This window comes from Chrysemys picta, chromosome 5 (assembly GCF_011386835.1).
Source record: "Chrysemys picta bellii isolate R12L10 chromosome 5, ASM1138683v2, whole genome shotgun sequence".
Classification (NCBI taxonomy): domain Eukaryota; kingdom Metazoa; phylum Chordata; order Testudines; family Emydidae; genus Chrysemys; species Chrysemys picta.
The window spans coordinates 116,908,601-116,934,072 of record NC_088795.1 but is presented as its reverse complement, the minus strand read 5'-3'; the positions used below and the strand labels follow the sequence as shown (position 1 = coordinate 116,934,072).

The window sequence follows — 25,472 nt, the reverse complement described above, 5'->3', positions numbered from 1 at the left end:
TTCCCCTTCCCTCCTGGCAAAGGGAATGGGGACCAAGAGAGGAAGCTCTACATTTAGTTAATCAAAATGAAAATAAAGATGGGACCCCACAGTTTGGAAAAATCAAGGTGCTCCCCCTTCCAGCAACTAAGCCTTTCCTTCAGGCTCTGCCAGTGAACCTGACTGGGGCTCATCCTTCTTAGAGCTCTGCCTAACAAGTAGGTTTAAGTGGCTGGTAAAATTTTCAAGCTGTGGCCATATCCATAGAATAAGAACACTTTATATGCATACTACCGAAGCCTACTGTAATTCTGTTTTTATTTTATTTGGGCTAGGATGTTGAAAGGATCCTAAAGCAATTGGGCACCTAACTCCCTTAAATTCAAACTTGATGGCCAAAAATCTTTGGGCACGAGTCCAAATTACAGTTTATTATTGACAGTGCTTAAGATACTATAACAGGCGGAGAAGCATTTGAATGTCAATTTTCCTTCCCCTCATAAAGTCACTATAAACTACCTTCTCCTCTCATAAAGTCACTATAAACTATCTTATATATATATTATTGGTAGCACAAGCTTTAGAGATGGTGCGAGAAGAAACAGAGTTAAAAAAAAACAAAAAACTATTCACTGACAGGCAAGGACAATTTTGTTGCCCAGCATCCCAAGACAAGTGAATAGTAGATGCTGCTTGCTGCAAGGGGCTACTGATACACTTTACAAAGTTTCAGATGCACTGACTAGCACATCAAGAGATTTCAGTGTGTGACTCTGTTCCAGATACAGATTCAGAAAAGCTAAAAGAAGAAAACTGTCCTCCTGCTCAGTTTCCTTTTAAGCACCAAGCAGCAAAAGGGGATGATCTGGTTGTCTGACTCATTCAATCTCTCACCTGGCTCTGCTCACCATATTGCAAACCCGTACTGCACTTTGTTTGGAAGGTGTAAATTAGCTGTTACCACTCAAGAAAGATCTTGGAGTCACTGTGGATAGTTCTCTGAAAACATCCACTCAGTGTGCAGTGGCAGTCAAAAAAAGCAAACAGAATGTTGGGAATCATTAAGAAAGGGACAGATAATAAGACAGAAAATATATTGCCTCTATATAAATCCACGGTATGCCCACATCTTGAATACTGCATACAGATGTGGTCGCCCCATCTCAGAAAAAGATACATTGGAATTGGAAAAGGTCAACAAAAATTATTAGAGGTATGGAACGGCTTCCGTATGAGGAGAGATTAATAAGACTGGGACTTTTCAGCTTGGTAAAGAGATGACTAAGGAGGGATATGATTGAGGTCTATAAAATCATGATTGGTGTGGAGAAAGTAAATAAGGAAGCGTTATTTACACCTTCTCCTAACACAAGAACTAGGGGTCACCAAATGAAATTAATAGACAGCAGGTTTAAAACAAACAAAAGGAAGTACTTCTTCCCACAACGCACAATCAACCTGTGGAAATCTTTGCCAGAGGATATTGTGAAGGCCAAAACTATAACAGGGTTCAAAGAAGAACTAGATAAATTCATGAAGGATAGGTTCATGAGTGGCTATTTGCCAGGATGGGCAGGGATGTGTCCCTAGCCTCTGTTTGCCAGAAGCTGGGAATGAGCGACAGGGAATGGATCACTTGATGATTACCTGTTCATTCCCTCCGGGGCACCTGGCATTGGCCACTGTCGGAAGACAGGATAGTGGGCTAGATGGACTTTTGATCTGACCCAGTATGACTGTTCTTATGAAGGAGCGTGCATTACTATTACTATTTATTTGTACTGCAGTATTGGCAACAGCTCTAACCAGAGACTGGGGCCCCACTGTGCTAGGCACTGTAAGTATGTAATGAAGAGAGGATCTCAAAACGCTTACCGGCTAAATATGTACAATTACAACATAAATTAGGCAGACCATATTTTCTAATTAGACCAAATGTGAGATATAGATTATCTCTGGACAAATGATCCAAGGACTCCATAATTTTTAATTCCAGCCTATGATTAGGCATTACTACTTTGTAACTAGCATAAAAATTCTCTCCTCAGAGATTAAGACATCAGTTATATAGTATCCTGTTTATTCAATAAAAATATTTTCCCAACCACATACCTGAAATACTGACTGAAAGCAGCTAATACATTTTTATGTGCTTTGAAGCAGACGCCTTTTACTACCAACATGCAATCACAGAGAAGGCCTTGAATGCGCTGTTCATGTAGCTGCTGGAGAAGATGACAACTATGGCTAGCAACAGTGTCCATGCTAGAATACCAGTTGATTATCTACAATACAATAAGATAAAAATACTCTTGGAATTAAGTTTTAAATTAAATATTGTATTTGCAGAACAAATTTAAAATATTAAAAATTAATGTATTGCTACTATTTTCCCTACCTCGCAAGGGAAACAGAGCTAATGTAGATGTCTAATATATTTGGGCCATTTAAAGATAAATGAAAAAACCTTTGGTGATTAATGGCTTTAGCAGTACAGACACAGAAAGTTTTATTAAAGTCAATATTTTCTATTACAATGAGATTTTGCACAAACATCTAGTAATGGAGATGCCGCAAATAAACTGAACTTTGTAACCATACATTTTCCTTATTCACTTAAATATGTATTAGGCTTTAGCAAGCAGAACACAGAACATCCACAAACTTAACAGCAAGTTGGCATTTTGTATTGGAAAAGCTCAGTTTCTTAATTCTCTAAACACAGAATAGAAAATCCTGGAAAGACCAAACATATTTATATCATGCTCATTGCTAGAGCACTGAGCACATTTCACTTATAGTTCTCAGAGAAGTAAAATATAACAGTATTAGAGAAATTCAGGACTCTAATTTGTACTGGGAGAAAAGTTTACATCATATTTAAAGTCTCTTCAAGCTGTTCACAAGAGTGACCTGGAACAGAAAACATCTAACATTTGTTCCCAAATGAACAACTGTATATAATCTATGCTTTAACTTAATTTTTGCCCACGGGAAAGGAGAGGGAATCTCCCCCTTTCACATCCTTTAAAAGTAGGAGAGGAGAAAGAATCCAATCTTTTAGGGGCTTCTCTTCACTACTGGATCTAGCAGTGAAAATTAATTGGGTCACCCACCAAAAGAAATTTGCATATGCGCCACATCCTACAATTAAATTAGTTATCCATCACATTATCAGGACTACTACAGGGCACTATCCTGGGACCTTTTTGACACGTCTCCTTTTAATGCATCCTAATTATATGCAGCTTCTTATCTGCTATTACAGGGATGGCCAAACTTACTGACCCTCCAAGCCACATACAATAATCTTCAGAAGTTTGAGAGATTTGCATGCCTGCGGGGCTCAGGGCTACAGCCCTGCAGCGGAGTGGTGGGACTAGGGTCTTCTGCCCTGCGGATGGGGCGGGGGGGGGTTGGAGCTTCAGCCCCATGGGAAGCACCTCCCAGGGCTCAGGGCTTCAGTCCCACTTCTTCTGAAGCCTCCAGCCCCAGCAGGTGTGCTCCAGGGGGCTGAAGCCTTCAGCCTTGGCAGGCGCCTCCCACAGGACTGAAGCCCCTAAACCCCCCTCCATGTTGGGCAAAAGCCCCTAGCCCCACCAAAGGGCAGAAACCCAGAGCTCCCCCTCTCCCCCAGTCTGGTAGGCAGAGAAAGGGGGACGGCATGAGGGGCTACGCAAGCAGCATTTTAACTGTAAAAGAGATGCAGTTTGGCCACCCCTGTGATATTAAGAGGTATTATTTCATTGCACCTTTTGTTAAAATTCCTATCAGAGATTCACCAAGTCACTAAAACTTACAAATGGTTCACTGAAAACCCCTTAAGCCTATAATAGTTCTTAAAACCTCTCCCTGCTCCAAAGGATTTTATAGTTTATTAAAGCAATCTGTGACCTTGGTGTGTGTGTGTTTCAACGACAGTAAGCGCAAGTGCCTCACTCCCCTGGGGGAAGGGAACCCAAAGGTGCTGCAAGTCACTGCCTTATCAGGAATAATTTCAGCAGCACACTAGGCTCTTTATTTTTCTTTTAAAATGTTCATTAAAAGTCTCCATGAAGTCTGAACGTGGAAGGAAACAACCTCAGGTGTAACACAGGGGAAGGCAGACAGGGAAAGGGTTTGCTCCAATGTTAGCAGATAAGGAATGTAAGTGGGTCACTATCATTATGTGAATTCCCACTTTAGCACTAGCTACAGGGTTAACATGAGTGTGTAGAAGTGAGGACGGGTCTTGTCTAATGTTAGTGAGTGTGGGGAGGAGGATATACAAGGTTTATGCTAACCCCAACATTACCCCTAGCTACAAGTATAGTATAAGGGGAAAGATGTCAGTTGTCTAATGTTAGTGAGTGGGATAGAGAGATATGCAGCGCTGGTTGTGCTAACCCCCAGGTTAACCCTACTTACTGGGCTAACATGAGTATGGTGGGTGTGGTCTAATGTTGAAGGGTGGAAGAGGGGGGGCACGCAGGGGTTATACCAGGGGTAGACAATCTATGGCACACGTGCCGAAGGCGGCACGCGAGCTGATTTTCAGTGGCACTCACACTGCCCGGGTCCTGGCCACCAGTCCGGGGGGGCTCTGCATTTTAATTTAATTTTAAATGAAGCTTCTTAAACATTTTTAAAATGTTATTTACTTTACATACAACAATAGTTTAGTTATATATTATAGACTTAGAGAAAGAGACCTTCTAAAAACGTTAAAACGTATTACTGGCACGCGAAACCCTAAATTAGAGTGAATAAATGAAAACTCGGCACACCACTTCTGCAAGGTTGCCGACCCCTGGGTTATACTAAGCTCCACATTAGCCCTCACCACACGTATAACATGGAGGAAGTCTGCCCACCAACATAGACTGAGAACAATTTAAATTTTATTAGAGAATATTTTGAAAAAAAATAAACGATACAGAAAATTTGAAGCGTTAGTTATGCTATATACCCCCAAATCAGCCCTAGTTACGGATATAACGTGAGGAACTGGTGTAATCTTAGGGACGGAGGAGGGAACATACAGGTGTTATACTAATCCCCAGGTCAGCCCTAGTTACAGATATGTGGGGCTGGTTTAATATTGGGGAGTGAGAAAAGGAATACATAGGGGTCATAATACCTCCCTCCCCCCAAGTCAGCCCCATTTACAGATATAACGTCGGGGGCTGGCGCAATATTGGAGGGTGCGGGACGGGTTATACTGACCCCAATATTGCCCCCAGCTATAGGTATAACACAGGCGCAGGGGGGATGCTGCTCCAGCGTTGACGGGTACGGGCAAAGGCAGACTCCAGGTGCTAACTACCGAATCACTGACCCTGAAGAGTGAGGCCGGCGGGGCCTGGCCCCGGTACCGGAGCAGGGCTCCCAGCACTGGAGGGGGGAATCTGCTCCTTTCCCTAGGGGGCCGCTCTAAGGCCTCCTCCCTCCCAACCTTCCTACCGGCTCCGGCGCCTTCTCTCCTCCATCACCGCGGCCACCCCATGCCGGCTTGATCCCGAACGAGCCACTACCCGTCCCTTCCCGGTACTTCCGGTGGAAGCACTTCCGCTTCCCTGCAGAGGGACAGAGGAGAGGACTCGCGGTGGCACGCGAGCCGGGGGGGAAGACGGTAGTGAGGACACCGAGGCGCATGTGCAGCAGGGGAAGGGGAACATGGTGACACCATCCGGAGCGCAGGCGCAGTTGGGGCCGAGCCGTACCGCTTGCTCCGCGGCGGCCGGGTGGAGGGAGGCGAGGTGGCAGCGGCAGCACGTGCCGGGTGCGGGATTGGCCGTTGGAGGCTGTGGCGCAGCATTTAAAGTGAGTGGAGGGGGATTTTTTTCAGGCCTGCGCGGTTCGGAGCGCCGCAGGCTCCTAGGCCGTGGTCTGAGGGGCGCTTCCCGGGCATGGGAAATAGCTGCGAGCACCGCGTCAGGCCGGGGCCTCTCCCGCATGGAAGCCGGCTGGAGCAGGCCGAGCCCCGCCTGTGTGGGTGTGGAGGGGTCGGTGGCGCCGCGGGAGAGCCCAGGGGAGAGCGGGGTATAATGGCAGGGACTGGGAGACGCGCCTGTTGTCAGCTCGCGGCGCGCTCCGCCGGGGGATCTGCCCCGCGTTCCCGCCGCCGGGCTACGTCTGCCGTGACCCATGCCCTCTTCCCCTGCCTGCGCTATGCGATGGATACTGGACGGGCGGTTCATGCAGGGCCCCCACCAACCCGTCCTGCCCCAGAGAGCCCCCAAGTCTGAACGAGGGAAACACAGGGGCTAACCTGGCCAGCAGGGAGGAGAGTTACAGTGACTGATAGACGCTAGCCAGCAGTGGGAGCGCTGCTGGAGCTGCGAGTTGAGCGCAGATAGCATGCGGCGAGGAGGAGATGGGCGGGCGGTAATGTTCAAGAGCAAGGCCTGGCGTAGGCTTGAAACAGGTTGGGCTAACTACCTCGGGGCAAGTCTACACTACAGCGCTACGTAGGCGCAGTAGCGCGTCTGGTGAAGACGCGCTATACCGATGCGGGAGAGGTCTTCCCTCAGCATAATTACGCCTCCATCTCCGCAAGAAGCGGAAGGTACATAGATAGGAAAGTTTCTCCTGCCAAAGTAGCACCGGTGTGGACAGTGTGAAAGTTGCACCGCTGGAGGGGTGGGGTGGAGCTCTTCACACTGCTGAATGATGTAACTTGTATCAATTCAGGCTGTAGTGTAGACCTGCTCTCAAGGTGTGAAAAAATTTGTGCCTGAACGCTGCAGTAAGTCAACCTAACCCCCAGTGTAGAGGCAGCTAGGTCAACAGGCTTCTTCCTTTGATCTAGCTACCACCTGTAAGAGAGGTGAAATAACTACATTGACAAACCCTTTGTGTTGATGTAGGAAGCATCAATGCCTCAGCACTGTAGCTGTGCTGCTGTGGCATAGACATGGCCTAAGTGAAAGAAATGGGTTCTACGAGGGGATCTGAAGAAGACCAAGGATGACTGGCATGAGATACCCCTTAGTAAGAGCCAAATATGGGAGCGGGTTTTAAAAAAGGCGTGAAGGCAAGACTGGGAGGAGAAACAAAAGGAGAACTAAAATGAGAAAAGCGAGATGGAGAGCAAGAGATGGTTATTTAGGCAGAGGGATAAAGCTTTAAATTTTGAGTGAAAAGAGTTTGATATTTATGCAAAATGTGACCAGGAATCCCTGATAACATCAGGAAGTCAAAAGTGCTAGGAGAAGATTGTTTTTATCAGTACAGAGTTGCATAGAATAGAGTCCGTGACTCTCTGCTGTTCAGATTGGAGGAGGTTAAATTAATCCAGGTGTGAGATAATACCATGGTGTCTGAACCAGGATTTTGGCAGCAGAGACAAAAAGGAAGGGCATATTTCAGAAATGTTACAAAGAGAGAACAGCAAGATTTGGCAAGCATTTTAATGTGAGGAGAGAAGGAAAGGCAGGAATCAAAGGTAATCCACGTTTGTGATGTGCAGTTTTCTATTTAAAAACATCAGAATAATTGTTTGAGTTGTATATACAGAGAGATAAGTTTGCAATTAAAAATGAATGTTACATAGAAGCGCAATTAACTTGTGAATCTTGTTCACATTTAAGTCTGTTTGTTAGATTGATCCACGTGCACTTAATAATTATAACATGAATTGCATAATTTTTTTGTAGATTTCGATTTGAAAAAGAAGCAGTTGTAAGCACCTTTTGAGAAGAAACTATTTCAATCACTTCACCAAAATGGTAGTTTTTACCTGCAGTGCATGTGGAGAATCTGTGAAGAAAGGGCAAGTTGAAAAACATGTAAACATTTGCAGAAACTGCCAGTGCCTTTCTTGCATGGATTGTGGAAAAGATTTCTGGTACGTCAATGATGTTTGTGTAGTAGAGCTTGACAGATAAACTTGCACACTTAGTGACCATAGAAAAGCTTCCTAGGATATGTTAGAGTTACATTATTTTGTGAGATATTCAGTTTTTCATTTAAAACCAAAAAAATCCAAACCAACATCTCTAGCTGTAAGGTTGCGCAAATACCCTTTCAAGTGTGAACCAATGTGCTGTCCTGAGTTGGCAGTTGGTAGACCAGTGATTTTCAAACGGCAGGTTGCGACCCAGTACTGGGTCACGGAATGTAAAGCACTGGGTTATGGCAGCTCTGGTCAGCACCACCGACCGGGCCGTTAAAAGTCCCATTGGTGGTGCTGCCCAGCTAAGGCAGACTAGTCCATACCTCTTCTGACACCACGCTGCGCCCGGAAGCGGCCAGCAGCAGGTCCAGCTCCTAGGCGGAGGGGCTCCAAGCACTGCCCCTGCCCCGAGCACAGGTGCTGCACTGGGAGAGGGTGGTGCATGCGGACGAGAGCTGTGCGGTGCCGCTTGCACGCCTCCACCTAGGAGCTGGACCTGCTGCTGGCCGCTTTCGGGGCGCAGTACAGTCTGCGGTGCCAGGACAGGCAGGAAGCCTGCCTTAGCACCCTGCTGCGCCGCTGACCAGTAGCTGCCCCAGGTAAGTCTGAGCCCCCCTTGCCGCAACCCAGATCCCTGTCCTGCACTCCAAACCCCTCATCCCTGGCCCCACCCCAGAGCCAACATCCCCAGCCCAGAGCCCTGACCCCCCTCCTGCACACCAAACCCCTCATCCCTGGCCCCAGCCTGCACCCCAATCCTCTACCCCAGCCCTGAGCCCCTCCCACACGCCAAACCCCTCATCCCCAGCTCCGTTGGGTTGCGGGCATCAGCAATTTTCTTCAACTGGGTCGCCAGAAAAAAAGTTTGAAAACCACTGTGGTAGGCCATTCCAGTGGTTCTACTGCATAGCTTCTCCAAAGTAGTAGCAGAGTGAGAAGATTAATTTCACAGTTGCTCTTCAGAGCCTTAGGTGCATCCATGAAACCGACAAGAAATTATGCTAAAAACATATAAGCAGCAACAGGTTCTAATTGTGAGGTAAGAGGGCCTAAAAATGAAGGCTGCACTTCTCTGCAGGTTGAAGTGGGTTACTTATCATACTATTGCTCCCTCATCTTTGGTATTGTTTATTTGCTTTCCTTTTGTTAGTAACTTAAGTGTTACGGCATGTAGGTGCCTGCTAAAACTTTTCAATCCCTGTTAAATGGTGTAAATATCAAAGTTACCATTGTTACTCTTTGCAGCTATGAATTATAGTACTTTGAGCTTTTGATTATGGCAAAAATGTTGCTGATTGCTGCAGAATCAGTGTGACTGTGGAATACTTTTTGCCAAAATTGTAGCAGCTCTGCCTGTAACTACCCAAATTCTTCAAAAAAGCCCCACTCTACAGTCTACCTTCCCAAATGTAAAAGTAGAAATTAGTTGTATCTAAATTAACAGGCAATAAAATATTGTAGGTACAGACCAGTAGGCTCTCTTAGTGGTGGAATTTGCTTTTCCATTATCAGTTCTATTTTTCAGTTATAAATAACTTGATCCGAAACATGTCCCTAGAGAGAACTTGGTAAACAATCTCTAAATCCAGGAACAAGTTTCTTTTAGAAGCGTATCTGGTTTTTCCATTTTAGCACTAGTATCTGCTACAAAATTCAGGCCCCATTCAACTTTGCTGAAGGGGAAGAATGGTCCAGTGGTTAGGGCATTAACCTAGGACTTGAACTGAAGCCAGGTCTCCCTTGCTCCTCCAGACTTCCTATGACAGGTTTCAGAGTAGCAGCCGTGTTAGTCTGTATCCGCAAAAAGAACAGGAGTACTTGTGGCACCTTAGCGACTAACAAATTTATTAGAGCATAAGCTTTCGTGGGCTACGAAAAGTTTATGCTCTAATAAATTTGTTAGTCACTAAGGTGCCACAAGTACTCCTGTTCTTTTTGCAGAATTCCTATGTAAACTTGGCCAAGTCACTTAGCCTGTCTCTGTTCCCAGTCTGTAAAACAAGGATAAATAGTACGTCACACCCTCACAAGAGTGTTGTGAGGATTAATACATTAAACATTGTGAGGCACTCAGATACTATGGTAATGGGAGCCATATAGCTACTTTAGATTTGAGCAATGAGTGGTGCTCTATAAATGGCTTTTAAACTGTGCCGAAGAGCTTTTCCACAATATGAGCATAGGTAAATGTTACGTATAACAATGTATATATGTAATTATAATGTATACTACTTTACTTTATATTTATTAAAGACCTAATTCTGCATTCTTTGCAAATCTTAACATCCATTGAAGTCAAGTGATATTTATCAGGCCCTAGACTGGCAGGAATTCAAGCAGTCCTCAAATATGCATGTACTTTACTTTACTCATGTGAATAGTTCCACTGACTTCAATGGGGCCACTAACACAAGCAGAAGTTTACACATTTGTAAGAGTTCATAGGATTGGAAGATACATTTGTATTGTACAATTATAACTCAAGTTTCCCTGCTTATGAAGGTTGCCTTGTTTGAGAGACTGACTGTGACCTGTTAATAGTTTTGTTAATTGAAATGGAACATGGTTTACAGATTTTAAGTGTGGCTTATTAATATTTAAGGGGTGATGATTATAAGAGCCATGTGAAATGTATAAGTGAAGATCAGAAATATGGTGGCAAGGGTTATGAAGCCAAAACTAACAAAGGAGATGTTAAACAACAGGAGTGGATCCAGGTAACACTTTTAAAAATCTATATTTAATGTTCTTTCTGATAACTCAACTTTATTTCAGAAAAGCTTGTATTCTAAAAACATAAATATGAATTAATATTGGGAAAATATATGTACAGATGTTTTATTTTAAATAGCAATACATGTTCTGAAAAATGGCCTGAAGTGAAGAGAAGAGCAGACAAGCCTGACACTCTAACATTAATGCACCTCACAGCTGAGGCATCAGAAATTCAGGTTCTGCCCTTGCTCCTGTGCTGGATATTGTAAATGTTAACATGCTCTTCTCCTGCAGGGAGTATGTCCATCTATTGTGACCCTGCTTATCTTTTAGGGGGTTGAATTTGATTATTTATCTAGTGGGGTGGTTGCTGTAAGTTGTGGAAAAGGAGAAAAAAGTGACAACCAAAAATTGGTGAGAGGATTCTTGAGGTTTCTAAGAGGGGGTTTTAGAGATCTCTTTATCTCAGCCTTGAGAATGAATGCATGAAGTAGAGAATTGTAAGTATGTATTTATTTATATAAATAATCCCATTGACTCTTATAAAAAATGTGACTGTATTGTAATCAGTAATACAGGTATTGAACCGGATTTGTAACCTTGTTTCTTCCACCTATATAGCAACATCATTGACAATTGTCACTTGAATTGCTTCAAAAATTATCATCAACAGTAAACTAAGGGCTTGTCTATGCAAACATTTAATTCGCAGCTATGTGAAGTGTGAATCTACTCAACAGTAACCTGCTGTGCACTAAGGGTACTTCTACATTGCACCCGGGAGTATGCTTCCCAGCAGGGGCAGATGAACCTGTGCACTAACTCTGCTTGAGCTAGCATGCTAAAAATAGCAGCATGGCTGCAGCAGCTCAGGCTAGCTACCCAAGTACAGTATCAGAGGGGTAGCCATGTTAGTCTGAATCTGTAAAAAGCAACAGTGGGTCCTGTGGCACCTTTAAGGCTAACAGAAGTATTGGGAGCATAAGCTTTCGTGGGTAAGAACCTCACTTCTTCAGATGCAAGTCTGAAGGTTCTTACCCACGAAAGCTTATGCTCCCAATACTTCTGTTAGCCTTAAAGGTGCCACAGGACCCTCTGTTGCTTTTTACCCAAGTACAGTCACACCTGACCTGCTAGCTATATACTCAGGCGGCTAGCCTGAGCTGCTTCCCTTCCCAGAGTGGCCACACTGCTGTTTTTGTGCTCTGAGGAAGCACCACAGCCCTCTACAATAAGCAACAGAGGGTCCTGTGGCACCTTTGAGACTAACAGAAGTATTGGGAGCATAAGCTTTCGTGGGTAAGAACCTCACTTCTTCAGATGCAAGTAATGGAAATCTCTAGAGGCAGGTATATATCAGTGTGGAGATAACGAGGTTAGTTCAATCAGGGAGGGTGAGATGCTCTGCTAGCAGTTGAGGTGTGAACACCAAGAGAGGAGAAACTGTTTCTGTAGTTGGATAGCCATTCACAGTCTTTGTTTAATCCTGATCTGATGGTGCAAATTTGACACCATCAGATCAGGATTAAACAAAGACTGTGAATGGCTATCCAACTACAGAAACAGTTTCTCCTCTCTTGGTGTTCACACCTCAACTGCTAGCAGAGCATCTCACCCTCCCTGATTGAACTAACCTCGTTATCTCCACACTGATATATACCTGCCTCTAGAGATTTCCATTACTTGCATCTGAAGAAGTGAGGTTCTTACCCACGAAAGCTTATGCTCCCAATACTTCTGTTAGTCTCAAAGGTGCCACAGGACCCTCTGTTGCTTTTTACAGATTCAGACTAACACGGCTACCCCTCTGATACTTGAGCCCTCTACAATGTAGACATCACATAGCCTAAGTATTTGTGTGGACCCTGCTGACATGTACTAACAGTTCCTTAGTATGCTCTCTTCTCCCCTGCTTTGCAATAGGAGTAGATCAAAGCACACTAAGAAACTGTGAGCAGGCTCCACACAGGCACTTAGTGTGTGGCAGGCTAGTGCAGGGTACAGTCACACCCCAGCTTGTTGCAAACTAAGTGTTTGTGTAGACAAGCCTTAAAGCCACTATCCTGCAGAGCACTGAAACCAGTATGTAACTTTAAGTATTTAAATAATCCCATTGACTTGAATGGGATTACAGATATCATTGAAGTTATTCGTGTATTTGAGTGAATAGCTAGAACAGGGCCTGAATTTTTATGGATGGTGGTGTGAAGATGGGCACTAGATTATAAAAAGTACTTACTTTTAAGTTACCAAAAAGCAGCATAGTTTCATAGTGCCTCCCCATTTATCTGGTGGTCCTGAGAGATGCACAAAACCTTTGGGGGGAAAAACCCTTGAGCTGTCCAGTGTCTATTGGTTATGCTTTTAATTTGGAAACCCACTGTGCAGGTTTGTCAAAGACAACTGCTCCCCTTCTTTTAAAAGACTGTGAAATTCTGGAGTGATTTATGAAGAGACAACCAGCTGGCATTCTCTTCTAGTACAACTCACAGGGTATAACCAAACTTTAGTGTAACAAAGTTCTCCGGTGTTACGCTACTTGTCCTACTTTTAGATATTTTAAATTCGAGATCATTGCTGAGCTGATTTTCCCCCCCCCCCCTTTTACCAGTGCATGATCTGAAAACGAAGATAAACTATATAGTGTGTAGATTTAGTATATAAGTAGTGGAATAGCTTACCTTGGCCAGGCTATTTCTGAATTTCATTTTTCAAACTCAGTGCATCAGTTGTGTTTCAGCTTAGCTGTAAAGTGTGTAAATGATTCATATAATCACTTTCTATGATTTTTTTTCCCCAGTGAATTTTAAACAAAAACTCAAGAATTGGTGTTTCTCGTGCACTTTTTGTAATACTATCGCACTTTCAGAATTGCCTGTATAATCTGTCTAAATATAAAGCTGGCAAATACTAGACTGTACGCTAAATGGTTTGCAGATGTTATGTATTCAAGGTACTCTGTATTTCTGATCCCATCTTGCATCTGACTTTGCTAGTTAACTCTGCTCCTTTGAGAAATTATTCGGTTTCTTTCTTACAGAAGATTCATGAAGTAATAAAGAAGCCAAACATTAGCCCCAAAGTGAGAAACATCTTGGAGCAAATGCACACCTATGACAATATTCCAAGAAAAAAGGTCAAATTTCAGGTATGATTTTCAAAACAAGTACTGGATTTGAAATTAGGACTAATGGATTATACGCTCATATGTGCCACTAACTTGTGTTACCTGAGACAAGTTGCTTAACCTGTCTGTACATCTGTATAATTGGCAGGTGGGGGAGAATAACTGTCTGCCTGAGACTTACTTAATATTTATAGAGCATTGATCTTTGGATGAAAAGCCTTCTGTTTATGTAGTTTTTTATCTAAATTATTATAAGTCAGACATGTTGGAGAATTTGTTGGGTTTGGAGCCCTGCAAGTGCAAATTCCCCCTCTGTAAGTCTCTCCCCTCAAACTACACACTTTAATATTTCTCCATTTGCTGTTTCTGCCAACTTACACATCCCCAAACACACCTCAAAACATTGAGTGATCTTTCTGCTAGACATTGCTCCTTCCAGAAACCTTCATTGCCGTTCAGGGCTCTAACTTGTATTCCTCCAAATAACACCTTATTGAGCTGCCACTAGACAACTATGCCAGGTTCCACATATTTTATATAGCATCCATAAAGAATAACAGACATGTCTGGGATAAGTGAGCATGTTTTTCCTATTCCATACCTCAGTTTGTGTGGCTGATAATGGACAATACATATATTTGTATAGTGGACCACAAGCTAAATATGAGTCAACAGTGTGATGCCGTTGCAAAAAAAGCAAACGTGATTCTGGGATGCATTAACAGGTGTGTTGTTAGCAAGACACGAGAAGTCATTCTTCCGCTCTACTCTGCGCTGGTTAGGCCTCCGCTGGAGTATTGTGTCCATTTCTGAGCACTGCATTTCAAGAAAGATGTGGAGAAATTGGAGAGGGTCCAGAGAAGAGCAACAAGAATGCTTAAAGGTCTTGAGAACATGACCAATGAAGGAAGGCTGAAAGAATTGGGTTTGTTTAGTTTGGAAAAGAGAAGACTGAGAGGGGACGTGATAGCAGTTTTCAGGTATCTAAAAGGGTGTCATAAGGAGGTGGGAGAAGACTTGTTCATCTTAGCCTCTAAGGATAGAACAAGAAGCAATGGGCTTAAACTGCAGCAAGGGAGGTTTAGGTTGGACATTAGGAAAAAGTTCCTAACTGTCAGGGTGGTTAAACACTGGAATAAATTGCCTAGGGAGGTTGTGGAATCTCCATCTCTGGAGATATTTAAGAGTAGGTTAGATAAATCTCTATCAGGGATGGTCTAGACAGTATTTGGTCCTGCCATGAGGGCAGGGGACTGGACTCGATGACCTCTCAAGGCCACTCTCGAGGTCCCTTCCAGTGCTAGAGTCTATGAATCTATGAATTCAGGTTCAGGAAACAGAAGCTGTGGTGAAACTACTTGAGCTACCACAGCAGAAGTGAACATTCAAGTAGCTTTCTGAGGAATCCGTGATTTCAGGTGAAGTGAATGGTATTGCCTGGGAACTTGCAACGTAATATACCAAAGCTATAGAGATCAAAAACTTGAACAGTGCGATGTCACTTCAGTAGTCCTTTCCTGGAACAAATGAAATAGTACATTGCAATGAGGAAACCTTTATGGCCACACCATTAAAGCCTTTTTTAAAATCTGCTTCTGCTGATTTTTCAGAATATCAAAAGAAATTTGCTGCTGCACTTTCCTCTTCCTGAGACAGCTCCAACAGTTTTCTAAACAGATATGTGTGAAACTTATTTGCATTTTAATAATCTGTGACAAACTAAGGAAATGACCTTGGAGTGTGCTCGCTTGTCCAATATTTTATGTCTTCAGTGAGCCTGAATGTTATCCCTCACTTAATAAACAATTACAGGGTTTAAAGGGATGTTAGCACAATTGGCAGTCTCTACTCAGAAGAAGCCTGGAACTAATTCATGACCTGGACAAGAATTTTGTGCAGCTATTGATGTGCTCAGTTAGAGGCATGGATGGCATGTGGCATATTATAATAGATACAAGTAATATGCAAAATAAATTAGAGCAGTAGCACAAAGGGGAGAATGAACCTTTAGCCTGCCGACCACTGTATCAGCTGACTGACTCCTAGATTTCATCAGTACGTGGCCATATGGTGTTGGAATTATTAAATAATTTGAAATTATTAATATGGGAAATCACCAAACACCAATTTAACCATAAATTATTTTATTAAATCCAAAGGCCAAATAGTACTTTATGCAGTTGCTCCAAATATGCCTAAAAAGCCTAAGTAACAGGCAGTTTGCTTCATCCAAATAGTAACAAAACATTTATAAGTATTTGATCCAGATACTTACAAATGGGCTAAACCCAGGGGTGCTCAAACCCCATATTGGTTGGCTCCAGCATAGTCAGGCAGGTATTAGCAATGAACCCTTAGTGTTGACTTTTTTTATACCCTTTAACAAATGTCATTGCCATTTACTGACTTCAGCTAAAAACCAATTGGAGACAATTTACCCATATTTCTAGTTTTAATCCAGATAAGATTTACAACTTTCTTCCCCTCCTTGCGGTCCAAGAGTTTTTTCTCATTGCACCTGGGTTCACACTGGTGTGTGGGTTGGGGAAGGGCCGTGTTGGCTCATTTTAAGATAGATTCTTCGTTTTTTTGTTTGTTTTGTTTTTAATAATCTGCAGTCACCCCTATCAGCCAGAGGCCGCCTTTTCACTTATCCCATTAGTTATTCTTTAAACCATACGTTCTCCCTACTTTATTCCTTTTGGCCTTATAACTCATTATTTTGAAAGCCTTTCTTCTAACTTGCTAGTCATGGCCTTTCTTTACAACACACACACATTTCCTTAACCAAACTTCAGTTAATTTTAATTCTTTAATTATACTTATCCTACATATGGTTAAAAAGTTAAAATTGAATGCCTGTCACTTCTCATTTCTACTATTCTTTTTCTGCACAGAATTGGATGGTGAACAGCTTTAATGTTGACAATAGTGCTCTGCAGGACCAGGTGTGGGATATCTTTTCTGAAGCAACCAGCAACGTAAGTCAAATCAAAGCCACAAAATCTTTCAGTAAGAATACAACAATAGGGCAACAGGGTGGAGAACCTTCAAGACCCCTATTGGAGACACTAAGTACTGTATATTAGGGAAGAGTCATTTCTGGTGTCCAAAGAAAAGATGGAGAGTACGAGACCAAATTTTTTCTAATCTATGGTGCAATGTATTGCTGATACAGCATAGCTGGGGTATGCACAACAACCTCTGAAGGTAAGCTATAGGCAGTGATCGCATCATGGTAGTAGGAAGGTATGCGTAAACTTCTTATCCCAGATTGCTTTTTCTAATAAGGAACAGAAATTCCACTTTCTGATCATTACTACCCCAATCTGACATCTGTGTTCGATAATATTTTTGCACATCTTTTTTCCATTGTAACGGAAAGTATGTATATTGTTTCATTTACCCACCCACTGGAGTGTTTTATTAACTCATTTTATAAGTGCAACTTTAAAATTGGATCTTTCTATTGAAAAAGAATAGTTTCTATTAAATATAAATGTTATCTAATGCATTTTAAGATTGATTAATTCTGTTCCCAGAGGCACAGCTTCATTAAGATGAATTTAAGGTTAAGAATATCAATAATTTAAGGGTAAAACATCATAGGTATGTTTCAACTGTTCCCCAGTCAAGTGTTCCAAACCTAGGAAATTCAGAGTTAAGGTTACACTTAAGAGATCCAAACATATTAAGAAATGCACCGTTAAGACAACCAAGCAACTCTAACTCTGACCCGTAGTGATGTCATGCAGTTACTGTCAGAGTACGATTAAGACGTTTTTACTGTTCCCAGTTTTATATTTATATTTATATATATATATATAATATAATTTTTTTTCCCTTTGTGGCCTCACTGCAGGGTAGTAATAAGTTTGTTACTCGAAGTGTAAATGCTGTAAGTTTGGATAGTATGTGCTCGTGTTTTCATACAAAACGCAATGGTGAATCCATGCGTTAAGTCAGGGGTCAGCAACCTTTCAGATGTGGTGTGCCGAGTCTTCATTTATTCACTCTAATTTAAGGTTTCGTGTGCCAGTAATACATTTTAACGTTTTTATAGGGTCTCTTTCTAGAATATATAACTAAACTATTGTTGCATGTAAAGTAAATAAGGTTTTTAAAATGATTAAGAAGCTTCACTTAAAATTTTAAATTAGAATGCAGAGCCCCCCGGACCGGTGGCCAGGACCCGGGCAGTGTGAGTGCCACTGAAAATCAGCTTGTGTGCCGCCTTTGGCACGCGTGCCATAGGTTGCCTACCCCTGCTTTAAGTACAAAATGGAACTCAGTCTTGCTTATGGAGTTGTAACCAGCAACTCTCAACAATTTTTTAAAAGACTTTTATCTCGTTCTTCTCTGATGTTCCCTACTGCTGCTTGCCTAAGCTTTACAGCACTCCCTGGAAATTTTGCTGTTGCGATGAAAAAATTAAGTTTATCATGTTGGAACGTCTAAAATAATGAATAAACTAATATATATTGCAAATGCCCACTTCATTCTTCAAAAAACAAAATTAAGTGAATAACAAATGACCAGCATGCATGTGTTGTAAATTTTATCATTTCAGATGGGGCAGTTAGAGTAAGGCATGTCCTTTAGTCTTCAACTAAGATGCATTATCTCCACCAAGTAATGCTATCCTCAATAATTGAGTGAGTGTGTGTGTGTTTGTTTTTTATTCAGAGCGTAACATTTCTCTTCCTCCCCCCCATGAATAATGCAGTAGATCTGGGTGGCATTACCAAATGAAGTATGTGAAAGACATTTTTATTACAATATTATTTTCTTTTAACAAAAGGGGCCAAGCAAAAAAGAACTAGAGAAACCATTGCAGAAAGTAGGAAGCCAGCCTGTAAAAAGTGAAGTAAACCCATTGTCTACAGAAAAAAACGAAATGATGGCTGATAAACTTGAGAGGAAAAAGAGTAAAAGAGAGCGAAAAGAAGAAAGACAAAAGAACAAAAAGACAGAGAAAAAGGCAGTGAAATTAGAAAGCAAACGAGAGAACTCAGAAAATAAAAAAGGCAAAAAGCCTAAGAAAGAAAAGGAAGGTACTGAGGATGAAAATGAGGAAACTTCCAAAAGCAATAATGCAGAAAGGAAGAAGAAGAAAAAGCATGAGAGGAATAATACAGCTCAGGTGGAAATAAATGGAAATGGTAATCATAATGAAGAAGAAAAACCAACACATATAAAGAAACAAAAACGTAAACATACAGAAGGTATATATCTAGCTCACATTCCATGCAGTTTTTAGTGAAGACTGTTTTCTTTTTGGCATTGTGGAAACTCAGTAACCTGCTTTGGTAGAATCTTTACCACACCTATAATTCATAAGTTGGGGGGGGGGGGGGTTGTTTTGTTTTTTGTTTTAATTTCAAAATCAGGAAAAATCTTACAGCAAACTCCAATGCCAAGAATAGAAACTTTTTAGTTATGTGTGGGGGTTTTTTTGTTTTTTTTTTTTTGGTAATTTAAATTTTTTTAATATTTCCTCCTCATTTATCTCTTATCCCACACACTCCCCTTCTCTAGAAGAACCTTACACCAGAACAAAAAGAATGAAATATATAAAAACATCTGCAGCCACAGAAACTGAAAAAAGTGAGGATGCACCCATGGAAACTGAAGAAATTGGGGATGTAGATAAAGGTATCTTCAAACTTAAAATGGAAGTTTAGATGTGTATATTTTAGTAAGATAGTTATGTGCTTATGAAATCAGTCATTAAGTGCTGCTATTCATTTGGGGCAAAACTCTGAGCAAAGGGCTGCCCCAGGAGAAGACTGTGAACCAGATTGTGACTAAGGGCTTGTCTTCACAGTGTTGCATAGCTGGGAGATGCTGTCTGGTCGACTTAGCTTACCCTTCTGGGGGAGCACCATAGTCAACCGGATAGCACTCCGCCATCGATTTAGCGGCTCTTCACTAGACCTGCTAAATCGACACCCGCTGCATCGATTGCAACAGCATCAATCTCCCCGTTGTTGAAGACAAGCCCTCAGTCTGTTTCATACCTTGCTCCATGGGAAGTAATCTCTGCAAACCTGATACCTGGTGCAGACTATTTCCCCTGGTTGGTTTGTTCAGCTTTGCTGGCTACTATCCACAGCACCCACTTCCACCCACCTTCTAGGAATGGGCAACAGCCCCACAGAGGCTGCTCTCTCTTGTGTTCCTACATACAATATGGGTAGCCAGTGCAGGGAAGTAAGAGGGGGTGGCATGTCTTGCACCCGCTTAGTCCTTTGCATGACATGATAGCTGGGTCACAAATTGGCCTTATTTCTATTTTTAGCTAGTTGTATTTGGCATCCGGGATATGTATAATTAAGCTTTTATTGAGCCCATGTAATTTTGGGGATATAGTTTTCACATTTAGAAGCAATACTAATTAACTTAGGAAGCCGTTAGCATTATGTGTTAAATTTGCCACCTGTGTTTTTAAAAAAAGGAAGGGGGGGGGGAACCCACCTCAATTTCCTATTTGTGTGTCACATAGGAGCTGAGATAAACTAGATAAAAGTGCTTTGAGAGCTACTGGTGAAAAGCAGGATATAATATTTATTTTAAGGGCTCAGCTTCTCCCTTTCCCAGGATGGTGTCTTGTCATTTGTTCTTCCTTCATGCAAAGGTAGCTGAGCTGGTGTGCTAATGCAACAGCACCCACTTTGGTCAGACGGAGCATTGCACAGAATCTGCTTCGTCTGGCAGGGCAGTCAGTTAGCATCTCTTGCTTAAGGCCTGGTTGGCTCTAGAAAATTAAATGGGTTTAACTGTTGCTCAGGGGTGTGAAAAATCCACATCCCTGAGAGAGAGAGCTAAGCCAACCTAACCTCCAGTATAGACATCACTAGATCAATGGAAGAATTCTTCTGTCAATCTAGCTGTTGCCTTTTGGGGAGGTGGATTACTTATGCTGATGGGAGAACCCCTCCCATTGGCATAAGTAATGGCTATACTGAAGTGCTGCAGCTGTGCCGCTGTAGCATTTCAAGTGTAGACATGGCCTGAGTTTGTATGGTAAGCCGATTCTGAGCTATGAAGGGTGTTAGTTTCAGTCCTGCTGGGGTTTATGGGTTTCCTTCTTTATCCTTGGCAGAGTTTGCTGGTCCCTGTCCTCAGCAGATCTGGAAACTCCTTTTGGCTCTTAAGTCTGAGGGACTGGTAAGGGAACCCAGCCCCACCCACTCCACTGGGTTCCAGCTCAGGCTCCTTAAACCAGGCATGAGGAATCAGGCCTCAGCAACTCCTCCTGCTGTGCTGAACTTCCTACCTCCCTAGGTTCTGTAGGCTTCTACAGCCTGTATATCCGGCCATCCCTTCTCTGGGTGGCTTCACACCAGCTTTCCAGCAGGACTTTCCTTCTCCAGCTTGCTTGCCCCTCTGCTTCCCAGCTCTTTTTTTTTATTCTCACAGCTGCTGTGAGGCTGCCAACCAGCACTGGCTGGTGATTGCTGCATTAACTTCTTAGTTGCCAGGCCAGCATGGGGTCTGTACACCACATTACAGTAACTAACCTGAGGAACAACTTGCTTGATCCTTGTGCCAGGGTGGTGATGCTGCTGTGGGTGCAATAATAAGGCAAGGATAAAGGAACTGGACAATGGTTCTGTGATTAGTTTTAGCTAGAACATGTGATGAAAAGATGACTTAGAAATATAGAAGATATGTAATACCATTATGTTTTTAACAATATTATAGGTAAATTCAACTGGAAGGGAACTATCAAAGCTGTTCTGAAGCAAGCCCCAAACAATGAAATTTCAATAAAAAAACTAAGAAAAAAGGTACAGTAGAGTCTTCATTTTTAAAACCCCTTTTAGTTTGTGAAATAGGTAATTTAAAAGAAAACTATCCTACATAGACAGACTTTTATATAGTCATATGCAGTTGAGTGTGAACTGGTTAATTAGTAAATCATATAAAGATTCAAAAATGCGTGATTAAGGAGTTTATCCTGTGACTTTTTTTTTAAATTGGAGATTCCCCCAATCCAGCAAAACACCACCTAAGGACATACTTAAGTTTACAGTTTCAGCTTTGAGTTGTAGGTATTAATAGATTTCTTGCTGGATTTTAATTATTCAATATTATTGAATTGAGACATAATGTGTGCATTTTAGTGTGGAATGTTTAAGTAAAGAAGTGGAAATAATTCCTGTTAACTTGAACTATTATTTTTTGTTTGTGTAGGTTTTAGCCCAGTATCATGCAGTAGTTGGTGAACATCATCATAAATCACAAGAAGATCTTCTAGTCTTATTTAATAAGAAAGTGAACAATAATCCCAAATTCAAGGTTTTAAAGGACAAAGTTAAACTCATGAAATAGAAAATGAGTGTTTTCATAATGATCAAGTTTTACAATTGCAGACTGTCCAAATTCTCCTATCACGTATGCAAACACAGCTTTCACTGATTCAGTAGACGTTGAGTATGTATCACAGCATAATTTAGCTGTAATTCTATTCCTGGATTCCCTACTCCTTTTCTTCCCTACACTTATATGTACAACTGAAATTTGGGAATGGTTGCATATGTTTTCAGAAATTTTGATTTTTACAGAAAATATATTTTTGGTAGAACTTTTAACAGACAATGGAAAATTTGTTGCCCATTCTATTAAAATCCTTTTCATGTTACTGAATTTATGCAGGTGTGAATTTGCTTATTAAGACCCAGGTTGTATTGCACCTTTGCAGGAAGCAGTACAGCTGCAAACTTGATGATGTATTAATACAACACATACTGAAAATATTTTGTTATATGCGAAACAAAAATGTTTTGGTCCAAAGCTAATGGTATATGCTGCAGATCATACATACTAATATTTTAGCATCCTGTTTTGTCATAAAAGGAATAATTGAAATTTGTCTGTGTCCAGTCACTATCCATTTAACGTTTAATTTCCTAATACACACTAAATGAAAATACATACCTTTATACACACAGAGTTAAATCTGTTCATATTTCATTACCATAAATATTTGGTTAGAAGCCAAGTAAAGCGTGGGTGTTTGTTTTGTGAGGGCTATTGCCTCAATTGGAAATTTGACAATAAAATACTGATTTTGCTCACCTCCGTGCCCGCCCACTCGGCTCATCCACTCCCCCCCACATCCCTCCCCGGCTCTCCTACTCCCGCCGCTCGCTCGCCTCCTCAGCCCCTCTTCCCCTCCCCCCCGCTGCCGCCAGCTCGCCTACTCCCCCGCCTTCAGCTCACCTATCTGCCCACCGCTGGCCTTCTGCCACTGCCCCCGCCCCCTGCCGCTGGCTCACCCTCACTCCCCAGCCTGCCCACCCACCGGCCAGCCAGCCATTGGCTAGCCCCACCCCACTGCTTGCCTACTCTAGAGGAATGTGTTCTATTGCTCCCCGAGGAGCAAGGAGTTCATCTGGTAGGTGAGGATACTGTTGAGAGTGGTCCCTGAAGGCAGACTGGGGGCGGGCGGGGAGAGGTTTGGAGGAGGTAGCATGACAAACTTGATTGTATAGCTGTGGTGGATGATATTCAGCACCCATTTGTCTGTCTGTTGTTGTACTTGGTGCTAAGCGACCAAAGGGAGTGGAAGGGTCGTGAGGTCTTAGGCTCTGTGGTTGGTGGTTCTCAAGCTCGTGCAAACAATACCTCTTGGTCTCAGGCTGGGCTTGACATGAGGAAGACAGTGAGGGGAGACAAGGGAAGTGAGATCTTCAATTTTTTTTTTGGTGTTTTCATGAGGTTCATAAGGTGATTGAATTAAGGAGTTCTGTATCTGTGGATGGATGATGGGCAGTGGAATTTGTTTCAGGGCAGGAGTCTCTATGCCCAGTGAGCGGAAGGGAGCTCTAGAGTCTTTCTATGTATGTGAAGACTCATCTGTCTTTTGCTTGAAAAGATGGGATTCATCAAAGAGGAGGTCCATGATGGTGTTCTGGATTTGGACCTCCCTAGGAAAACCAAAAGCATGAAGTCAGAACTCCCTATGCATCATGATAGCTATGGCCATGGCCCTGGAGGAAGTATCATCTGTATCTACCACAGACTGTAGGACAGTTCTGGTTATAAGGTTCCCTTCCTCAACGAGTGCCTGGAAGCGGGCACAATCTTCTGGTAGGGCATCAGTGACTTCCTTGAACTTAGTGTAATTCAGGAGGTCATATTTAGCCAATAGGGCTGGATAATTCACTATCCTGAATTGTAAGTGGAGGAAAAGAAGGCTTTCCTTCCTAAGAGATTGAAGCGTTTCCCATCCTTGTCCTCGGGAGTGGACGGAGGGTGTTGCTGCTTGGTCCACTCTGCAGCAGCCTGAACCACCAGCAAGTTCAGAGCAGGATGGGAGAAGAGGAATTCTGATCCCTTGGTCGGGACATAGTATTGTTTCTCTGCTTCATTGGTAATGGCAGAACACGTGGCAGGGATATGTCATACAGCTCTGGCTGGCTCCAATATGACATTGTTAATTGGAGTGCTACTCTTGCCGATGCCAAGGTGTGTAAGAAATACAGGAGATTATGCTGCAAGTCTTGAATCTATTTCAATGTAATCTGGAGTTCTACAACTCTTCCTAGCAGCTCCTGGAACAGTCTGAAGTCACCTGGTGGGGAGGGGGATGATGTAGTTACCACTCTGGTGAGGAAGAGGGGAGGAAGATGGGAAGGTCGGGACTGGGGTGTAAGTGTCTTCCTCTGCTATTAGATCCATGAACCTGCTCGATGGATCCCTTGGAGGGGAAGCAGGTGGTGATTCTCTTGTGGATCGGGTGGATGCTGTGTCCAGGGACCCCAATATGGCCAGTAAACTAGATCTGCCAGTTCTAGAAGTGGTACCATCAGAGCTGATGGAACAGAGTATAGTACCTGCAAAGAGGGCAAGAGACCCCGTACCATAGGCAAATTCCATGGAGGGGCTATGATCTCCCTGGAAGTGGAGGAGCCAGATAGCGGGAAGGGACTCTTGGTTTGGTAAGGCAAAGACCTCTTGAGATTCAGCCACGGATCTGGATCTTCCTGCTGTGGGGGCACTCTTTCCTCCATCGGCACCGTGCTGAGAACTTCCCCGGTATGGGCAGTTCTTGTGCCTTGTGGGGTGCCAGTGAGGGTGGTACCAGTGGTTCAGTGCCCGAGACAGTTGGATCCCATAGTTTCTGGGTCTTCTTCTCATGTCTGTTGTACTTGGAATGTGCTCTGTCCCTGTAGGCTGAGCTAATGCAGGGAGTGTCCATTTTCTTGGATTTAGAGGAAGAATTAGCCCCGTGCTTATTAGCCCCAAACTTCCCAAGTAGGCCCCACCATGAGGTCAGTGGGGTGGTTGCACCGGAATTAGACATAGTAGTGGGAGGCATGTTCCTTGCTGAATCAGACTGAGGTACAGGAGGGGGTACCCTGGCCTGGGTCTGAGTTTGGTCTCATGGCCATCTCCACAAGATACTTGCAGAGATGAAGAACTCTGCCTTCTTGGATTTGTCTGGGAAATACAGCACCTAGCTGAAGTGTGAGCTTCTCCCAGGCAGTAGAGACAGCATTGATGGTCATCACTGACTGAGAAGGATCGCAAGCGTGACGCACAGAGTTTGAAACGCGGGGTCCTTGGATAGTTCTGGGCATTTTTACCAAATGATATTACATCTTAGATTACTAAATATTTATTTTTAAATGTATTTTTCACCATATATGCTATGATTATTTATACGTGGCTTGAAACAGTTAAAATATACTAGTTCGTCTTCATTCAATTTCCTTTTGTTGTTCTCTGGCATTTGCTCAATGTTGAAACTTACCAGAAAGAATT

At 42.7% G+C, this 25,472-nt stretch overlaps 2 protein-coding genes across 11 annotated transcripts in view; one reads left to right on the top strand and one right to left on the bottom strand.

The window, feature by feature from the left end:
• Positions 1 to 5,613, bottom strand: part of LOC101945396 (neuronal vesicle trafficking-associated protein 1) — a 106,821-nt gene extending 101,208 nt beyond the window's left edge. For 4 of the 6 annotated variants that reach the window (XM_008170154.4, XM_065597081.1, XM_065597084.1 and 1 more), the window contains exons 1-2: positions 5,422 to 5,613; positions 2,092 to 2,264 (exon numbers count right to left, since the gene is read on the bottom strand). In XM_008170154.4, coding sequence (XP_008168376.3) covers positions 2,092 to 2,264; positions 5,422 to 5,613 — 365 coding nt within the window. Of the gene's footprint in view, positions 1 to 2,091; positions 2,265 to 5,184 lie in introns of all 6 variants that reach the window. The other 2 variants (XM_065597082.1, XM_042855468.2) reach the window with 1 other exon arrangement.
• Positions 5,614 to 5,639: 26 nt separating this feature from the next.
• LYAR (Ly1 antibody reactive) lies at positions 5,640 to 22,571 on the top strand. 5 transcript variants are annotated; one of them, XM_008170157.4, is made up of 10 exons: positions 5,640 to 5,781; positions 7,617 to 7,807; positions 10,458 to 10,572; positions 13,611 to 13,718; positions 16,595 to 16,678; positions 18,499 to 18,922; positions 19,236 to 19,352; positions 20,803 to 20,867; positions 21,405 to 21,490; positions 21,897 to 22,571. In XM_008170157.4, exons 2-9 carry the CDS (start codon positions 7,686 to 7,688, stop codon positions 21,441 to 21,443), a joined length of 1,074 nt encoding a protein of 357 aa, XP_008168379.2. In that variant the 5' UTR covers positions 5,640 to 5,781; positions 7,617 to 7,685; the 3' UTR covers positions 21,444 to 21,490; positions 21,897 to 22,571. The 5 variants fall into 5 exon arrangements, with proteins under 5 accessions (XP_008168379.2, XP_023962634.2, XP_005300312.2 ...); XM_024106866.3 differs by lacking the exon at positions 20,803 to 20,867 and having other exon boundaries at positions 19,239 to 19,352; XM_005300255.5 differs by lacking the exon at positions 20,803 to 20,867.
• Positions 22,572 to 25,472: the final 2,901 nt, after the last annotated feature.

Coding starts and splice junctions, on each gene's coding strand:
- LYAR (XM_005300255.5), top strand. CDS start 7,686: ATGGTAGTTTTTACCTGCAGTGCATGTGGAGAATCTGTGAAGAAAGGG. Junction 16,679..18,498: donor TTTCTGAAGCAACCAGCAAC/GTAAGTCAAATC, acceptor TTTTAACAAAAG/GGGCCAAGCAAAAAAGAACT. Junction 19,353..21,404: donor AATTGGGGATGTAGATAAAG/GTATCTTCAAAC, acceptor ACAATATTATAG/GTAAATTCAACTGGAAGGGA.